At 45.3% G+C, this 8,439-nt stretch overlaps 1 protein-coding gene across 1 annotated transcript; it reads left to right on the top strand.

Moving 5' to 3' along the window:
- Nucleotides 1–1,069: 1,069 nt before the first annotated feature.
- Nucleotides 1,070–7,993, top strand: LOC308075673 (kyphoscoliosis peptidase-like; the record flags this gene model as incomplete). Its single annotated transcript, XM_080415621.1, has 6 exons — nt 1,070–1,240; nt 2,028–2,142; nt 3,227–3,344; nt 3,968–4,159; nt 5,930–6,120; nt 6,639–7,993. The coding sequence occupies 6 exons, from the start codon at nt 1,070–1,072 to the stop codon at nt 7,991–7,993; spliced, it is 2,142 nt and encodes a 713-aa protein (XP_080271747.1).
- Nucleotides 7,994–8,439: the final 446 nt, after the last annotated feature.

The raw sequence follows: 8,439 nt of genomic DNA, 5'->3' as shown, positions 1-8,439 counted from the left end.
ATCTAAAAATGACACAGTTTCAGGTCTTAATGGGTTAAGTGATTATGGGTCCCAGGTTTTTTTTTATTTTTAAGTAAAGTCACTCTAAACCTCAGGTCAACAGCTAACATCTGAGGATGGGACGACAAAACTCACCCAGCAAACGTCCTTCAAGATACAGGCCGTCCACAAAGAGAAGACCTCTGTCCTCGAGCAGGAATGGAGACTCGAGGTGACCTCCGTGACCTCCGTCAAGAGCAGCTTCGTGACAAAGCGGCTTCACGCTGCAAAGGGCACCCAGGCGTCTGTGTTTCACGAGTGGACCGCTACGGACGCGGCGGACGTGGGGACCCCACGGGCCCTGGGCGCTATGGACGCGGCGGGGGCCCCGCGGCCCTGCGCGGCGAAATGCCAGCCGTCCGCTGACAGCTCGGCCTCCGACCTGAGAGTGATGAAGAAGAAGAAGAAGAAGAGCGCCGTGACGAAGCAGAGGCACGGAGATCACGGAGGCCAGGTGAACAGTAGCAGAGTTGAGTACTGTACTTGAGTACTTTCTTTTTTTTTGAGTATCTGTACTTTACTTGAGTATTTGTATGTTTGGATACTCCTGACTTTCACTCCACTACATTTCAGTGACAAAATATTGCACTTTTGACTCCATGTTGAGGAAGGGTAAAAGTACTTCAAAATGTAGTGAGAATAGCATATCTGCAAGGTCACGTATAGATCTGCTATTTTAACAATTATTGATGTGTTATTTTTTATAAATGATGATATTTTCACTATAATATTTTTTTAAATAATGACATTTAAAGTTTATTTCAGTAGAAGTTTTGTCATTTCTTTTTGCCATTGCGGCATTAAACAAACTGCCTCGCCGATGGGACAGTTTTTGTGTATAGTGGGGACATGTATTGTCTTGGTGTTATGTTGTTCTGTACTACAGTGTATGGTTATGTGTTTTTTTCCTGTTGAACAGACTGAAGATGAATATCCCTGAGGGAACAATAAAGACTATTATTATATTTTTATATTTTCTTAAATTGATGATAAGCAGAGGGACCTAAAGGACGGAGGTCAGGGGAGAACGATGGGAGGACAAGCCCAGGGCTCTCAGTCTGTCAGCGGGGGACACACGGACACAGGCGTGGGTGGTCCAAGTGTCACATCAAGCAAAAGGAAAACCAAGAGGGAACTCTATGATGCTGGCGAAGAGACTTTCTCCACAGTGGATAGACATGCTATCCACGCCGGAAAGGAGGTGAGCATCTCCATGCAATGCACGCGTGTCAAATAGAGCCCGACCCATTTTGGGGGTCCGATGGTGATCCCGAGTCCAAGACCACCGATGTTTTGATTGATATCTTGTAAAACAAAAATGTAATCTGAAAAACGTAAGTAAGTAAGTACGGTAAATCAGTAGGTCAGTTCTCAACCAGTGGTCCGGGGACCACCAGTGGTCCTTGAGGAGGTCCCAAGGTGGTCCTCAGCTAAATGATGGAGAGTTGGTAACCAAATGGACCCTTATAGGTCTTTAACTCTTGAGAGTGTAAAATGAAACCAAATGGACCCTTTCGGGTCCATTTGGTTTCATTTTACGCTCTCAAGAGTTCAATTATTGTTAAACATCTGCATTACTTAATATACAAGAAGTCTACACAATTAGAGAATGAAGAATAATTGTTATTTTGATCAACATTTGCCTGTTATCTCTCCTATTGGTACCAACATCAATACAGCATGGAAATGTGGACAAAATCTTCTATGTTTTGGGTCTGAGAGGCTTAATCTCATCAAACGGTGGTTCCGTGGCTCAAATGGCCAAATAAATAATGGACCTTGATATGAAAAGGCTTTAAAACCACTGCGCTAGACCCCTGGGAGATGGAATGCTGAGGTGGTGCGCCAGCTCTCTACTTACCGCGCCGATATATCGATATGTTGGTAGGGCTCTGATGGGTAAAGGTAATTCATTTCACGTCACTCTGTGGTGAGTGTGGAAAAACAAAATGCATTGTGATTTGATCATGGTTACCAATGTGTTTCAGCTTCGTTGCAGAGGGGTGGTCTCCCTTCAGACCATCAGCCACACCATTACAGAGGCAGCCCGCAGTGAGCTGGAGACACTCCGGGCTATCTGGATCTGGCTGTGTCATTACATTGGTAAAAAATTAAAATCTCCTGTTCTTCACTATATATAGTGAAGAAAATATCTAGTCTTAACCACATTAACCCCTGACATTACTGGGATTTACACTGAAGCCTCACACGATCAGATATGCACATAATTAACACTACCATCCACAGGTGAGGAACCACTGAGGACAGTGTTTTATTTTTACCGTTTGCTACGTTTGCACCTATCCACACTAATCAGGCATTATATTGACCCCCTAAAAGGGAGAAAACACTGTGACCCCTGTTTTGTTGTGAAAACTCCGGCATCGCGCTTTAGCGTGGACGGGGCGGCAAACGAACAGGACCTCACACAGTTCAGTCGTACCGTGCCAGGCGTTCACCAAGACAGATATTCAATTAAACCGTGTCTTTGACATAGAAACGAAGCGTCTGCACCCACAGCTCAGCCTGTCACACGATAACACAAGCCCCATCATTATGTGACTAATTGGCAGCAGATTGTACCGTTCAGGTCATCATAGTTTACGAGGGAATCATTATTATGCTGTAGTTCAGCATGAGTTCACAGCTTCACTGTGTAGGCTATCTCATCATCGGCTGCAATGTTACGTACACATGGATTCCTGCCAGGTTTCGGGGGGGGCTGCAGAATGGATGCCACAAGATGCTGAAGTGATTAATTTCCTGATGATTTTACTGACAAAACCTGTCAGTAACATCAGAAAATGAATCACTTAACCCCTTAAGACCTGCATGAGGCCGATTCTACAAATGCCTTCTAAATCAGTAGTTCTCAAACTGTGCTATGGACAAAAAAAGTATATGTATTTGGCCACGGGACCCCCCCCTTCTGAAAATGTTTTGTGCCATGGACCCCCCAGAAGAGATGTTAAAGATGATGTTTTTAAAAAAGCTGCTAAATATCTTCTATTTTGAGAAGCACTGTTCTAAATTCTTAGAGTTTTCAGATTTTTTTCTTTGCTATATACATCGCTAAAATCTAAAATGACACTTTCCCGGATTGAATGGGTCATTTCCTGATGATGTTACTGACTAAAGACACACTGAGAGGGGTGTGTGTGTGTGTGTGTGTCAATTCTTCCTACAGAGTACGATGTGAGCGGCTACTTGGGTCTGACCGGCAAGCTGTGCACTCCAGAGGAGGTCATTAAGGCTGGCAAGGCTGTCTGCTCCGGATACTCCAGTGTCTGTCTGCACATGTGCCAGTAAGTCAGTGGGTTCCCTCAACCGTGTGCCCACTAGGCACGCTTGGGTGAGCCTTGAGACAAGTCCCACCACGGCGTGCCCTGGGATTTTGTGACAGCCCACACATTTTATTGCAATATCGTTGCTGTCGGGCAGAAACCTCTTATCTCCATATTTTAGGCCTTTTGTGTTTTTTGTGTTGGTCCTACTTGATCATAACACTACAGCGTCACACAAAAGCATCAAAAGTAGCAAATCCACAAGCTCGAAATGCGGCTCGAAACACGGCTCGAAATGCGGCGTGAAGCGACGCGTTTTTGAGCTTGTCGATCTGCTACTTTTTATTTTATTTTTTATCCTGAAAAGTAACTGTTTTGGACATATGAGGTTTCCCCCCCGACAGAGACGATATACCAGGGTGTGTTGAGATTTTGACTTGCCCGTTGCTGTACCTTGGCCACAAAAGGTTTGAAAAACCACTGCAGCATAAGTGAATACTGACTAATAATGATGCAGTATTTTTTCCCACGGTCATATCAAATTAATTCTACCATCTGGTTTGTGGTGTAATAACAATACACAGGCAAGGACACAGCTGGAGGGAGTCTGTTTATGCTAATAGAACAGCTCCTTTGTCTTCCAGGGAGGCAGGCGTCGAGTGCAGAGAAGTGCCCGGCCGCGGCAAAGGCATCGGCTACAGACAAGGCCAGAGCTGCCAGAACACCAAGTCCTCCCACATGTGGAACGCAGTGCGTCTGGAAGGCCGCTGGTACCTGTTGGACGCCTGCTGGGGAGCCGGCAGGGTAGACATGGACAACAAAACCTTCATCAAGAGGTGACTTTGTCTTAATCCATCAAGACCGGGAACGCAGTCTGTGTCAGACATAGCAGATCTACAAGCTCATAGCGCGGCACCGAGCTTGTAGATCTGCTTTTTTTTTTATTATCGTGGAATATTTGTGCAAATCTTTGAATATATATATATATATATGTTTTAAAGCGAACATCTTTTAACTCCGATCTGTGCTTCTGGGCGGTCCCTGGAACAACATAATTTTTTAGATGAGGGGGTCCGCGGCCATCATTTTGGGGGTCCTTGACATGGAAAAGTTGGAGCACCACTGATATAGAAACATACTGTTGGGATTTAGAAATCATTTTTAGATATGTATTTGGCCGCGGATCCCCATCTTAAAATGTGTTGTTCCGGGGACCCCCCAGAAGCAAAGATTTGAGTTAAAAATGTTCGCTTTAAAAATACATATATTCAAAGATTTGCGCAAATGTTCACGATTAAAAAAAATAAGTAGATCTACAAGCTCGCTATAGCTTGTATATCTGCTATTTTTGAATTGCCAAATAAATCTAAAATGACACAGACACGTTCCCCGGATTGAATGGGTTAACCCCCCCCCCCCCCCCCAGTGGTTATTGTATTATTGTATTCATTTTACTGAGGTTAACGTTAGGAATAAGTTTAGGGTTAGGCATAGGTTTACTGAGGTTAGGTCAGGTTTACGCATAGTTTTACTGAATTTAAGTTTAGGAATAAGGTTAGGTTTAGGCATATAGTTTTACTGAGGTTACGTTTAGGAATAAGCTTAGGTTTAGGCCCAGTTTTAATGAGGTTACGTTATGGAATAAGGTTAGGTTCAGGAATACCTGGTGGCGACGGATTTGACCCGGGACGAGCGTGTTTCGGGGTGAGCGTTCTTGTGTTTTTTCTGGAAGGTGTCATGCATCTCAAAAATTGCCGACCTCAGCCGACCCACAGGTAGGTCAGCTATTGTTGGACACGGTCGTGTGACTAACTATTAATGGGGCTTTAGTATACAAACACAGCACACCACTTCTCAGCAGCACACACAACTTTTAGATAAGATAAGAGGTTAAAAATAACCTCTGCTATTTTGACAGGCTGCCAACACTAGTAACAAAATAACTTAAAAGTCAAATCAGTCGAGCCGAGTATTCCAAAATGAGCCCGAAATTATTCATTAACTGATCAAACTGTTTTAGATCCTGCTTCTCACTGTGAAATAATGCTCAACACCTGCTTACACACAGAGAGACACATAGACACATACGCACACGCACAATACTTTGTGGCTTTGCAAGTTCAGGCTTTGATCTTCAATTCATGTTTTTTTTATTTATTGGTTTGATTCCTGTGCACATCAAAGGTTAAAAGAAATGCTTGTGAGTATAAATAAGCATTATTCAGCATATTTATTTCTCTACTATTAGTATACAGTAGCTGTGTATGTGAGAGATAGATGGACAGACATACAGACAGACAGACAGACAGACAGACAGACAGACAGACAGACAGACAGACAGACAGACAGACAGACAGACAGACAGACAGACAGACAGACAGATAAGAGTAAACAGGTAGTATCGTAGGGTATCAATAACTAACATGAGATGTAGCATCCTTGCTTGGACCTCCGACTTACTTTAGCATTACGAGAGGATAAGCCAGGGTGAGTTTCCGTTAGCATCATAGTTTAAAATGATAACAGCACTGTAATCTATGTGAACTGGATGTCACTCACTTCAGATTGTCATGTGACCACCGTGCCAAACAATTCTTACTGTCCAGGTACGATGATTTCTACTTCCTGACTGACCCAGAGGACTTCATCAACTCTCACTGTCCGGACCAGGTGGAGTGGCAGCTGCTGGACTCTCCTGTTCCCCTGGAGGAGTTTGAGAAGAGGGTTCTGAGGACCTCCCACTTCTACACACAGGGCCTGACTCTTCTCCACCCAGAACACTACAGTTTGGTGACAGGTAGGCTAAACATCTCTATATCAGTGGTGGTTTTGAAATGTTTTGGAGAACTTTTTATAAAAAAATATATATGTGTACTTTTACTTTTGTACTTTAAAGCTGCACAATGTAACTTTCCTCTTCGACCCCGGATTTCCTGCGCAAGTGCTGAATTTATTTTACCATTGAACTAATAGAGCCGGCCTGCTTGCTCAGGGGATCAATTGAATCTTGACCATCAGGTCAAAATATTATATATAGACACAGACATGACCTTTGACACAATCTAAATGTCTCAATAGAAGAGCAGAGAGACAATATAACATATACTCTAGCATACAGTTTGGACAACATTACATTTTATTCACACAAAAAAAGTTACATATTGCAGCTTTATGTATAACTTTATGCCAGGGGAAAAAAAATTCCCATGTGACAGAAACATGCGAGTACTTCTTCCACTACTGTTCGGTGGATGCATGATGAACCTGTACGTCCATGTTTTCATCCAGCAATGATATTTGGATTTTTTTCCACAGACAACAACGGTGAGGCCCTGGTTTCCATGAAGCTCAGCCGGCCTGTGGACTTAACCTACCAGATCACCCAGAGAAATGCTCCTCAACCCACGGAGGTCAGCTGTCCCTCTGGTCTACTCACCGTGGCCCAAGACACAATGAGACTACGGCTGCTGCCTCACGCCAGCGGCACTTACGACGTCATGATATTTGCGCGTCCCGTTAATAACTCGCCCCATGGGGTCTTCAGCTGGGTTTGCTCCTTCCAGCTGGAGTGTCTGGAGCCCAAATCTAGCGAAGAACTCCCCGGAAACCCCTTCCTGTGCTGGGGGCTGCAGAGGACCGCCGAGGGCCTCGGCGTGACCAGATGCAGCCATGGCTCCGAGATGGCGACGGCGGCACATGGGTCTTTGCGGTTGGATCTTCAGACCTCTAGGCCGCTTCTGATGCTCTGTGAGCTGAGCCACAAAGATCTCGAGCCCTCCGTGGCCGAAAGGTGCCTCGCCACACAGATTCAACCCGATCGCCTCGCTTGCCACGTGCTCTGCCCGTATCCGGGTTACTACCGCTTGTCTGTGTTCGTCCGGGACTATGACGGCCCCCAGCGGAGCTATCAGAATGCTGGAAACTTTCTTTTGCACCGCACGGGAGGAGGCGCAGTTAATCTGAACGATCTGTTCCCGTCTTCCCTCAGTTCGTCCTGCGGGCCTGGGACTCGGACCCGTGATGCCGGTTTGTGTAAATTCAGCCACACGGGGGCCGTGGCAGGCGCAGAGCGAGGCGAATGCAACATCACTTTTGAAAACCGGCGAGCGGACCTGGAGATCCACGCCACGCTGTCCAAGGACCATCGCAGCAAGACTCCAACGTATCCGCTGTCCAGGTACATCTTCTTCACCCACGACGGCGACAAAGTCACCATCAGTGCGATCCTTCCCGAGTGCGGGCTTTACAAGCTAAGACTTTACGCAAAATCTCCCGACGACCAGGACTTTAGCCCCATGTGTGACTACATACTTAAGAACTCCTCTCAGGGGGGTTCCCCCCTGCCCCCGTTCCCATGCACTTACACCGCCTGGAGAAAGGGCTCCGTGTTATTTGAGCCGCGCAGAGGCCTCCTGGAGGCCAGGAGCTGGGTGCGGTTCAGGGTCAGGGTGCCCGGGGCTCGGAGGGTGAGCGTGCTGAGTCCGGGTGAGAAGCCGGCTGACCTGCACTTGAACAACAACAGTCAGGCGGTGTGGGAGGGGGACGTGTTCACCGGAGCCGGTGGGAATCAGCTGAAGCTGCTGGCTGCCACCGGCAGAGAAGGAGGAACCTCCTCCAGCGATATGGCCGTCGTCATGAGCTTTGACGTGCTGAGCAGTGGTGGGAAATGACTAAGTACATGTATTCAAGTACTGTACTTAAGTACTTACTTTACTTGAGTATTTCCAATGTTCAATACTTTTAATGCTTTGCTTTCTACTCCACTTCATCTAAGAGGCAAATATTGAACTTTTACTCCACTACAATTATTTGACAACTTTAGTTACTAGTTGCTTTCTAGATTGTGATTATTATTACAAAACATACATTAACCACTTTCAGCCCTATATATGTAGGCTATTTGAAAATAGGCGATCTACAAGCTCACAACATGTCGCTTTGTGACACGTTGTGAGCTTGTAGATCGGCTATTTTCAAAAGATTTCCGTTCATTTTGAGAAGTTGAAATGGGACATTTTGCATAACTTTTAGTTTTACTAAGTATATTTTGATGCCGATACTCTTGTACTTTTAACTCAAGTAAATTGTGATTACCAGACTTTAACTTGTAACAGTG

The sequence above is a fragment of the Gymnoscopelus braueri genome (genome assembly GCF_963280865.1).
Source record: "Gymnoscopelus braueri genome assembly, chromosome: 20".
Classification (NCBI taxonomy): domain Eukaryota; kingdom Metazoa; phylum Chordata; class Actinopteri; order Myctophiformes; family Myctophidae; genus Gymnoscopelus; species Gymnoscopelus braueri.
The sequence above is the reverse complement of the archived record's forward strand: the minus strand, read 5'-3'. Positions and strand labels throughout refer to the sequence as shown.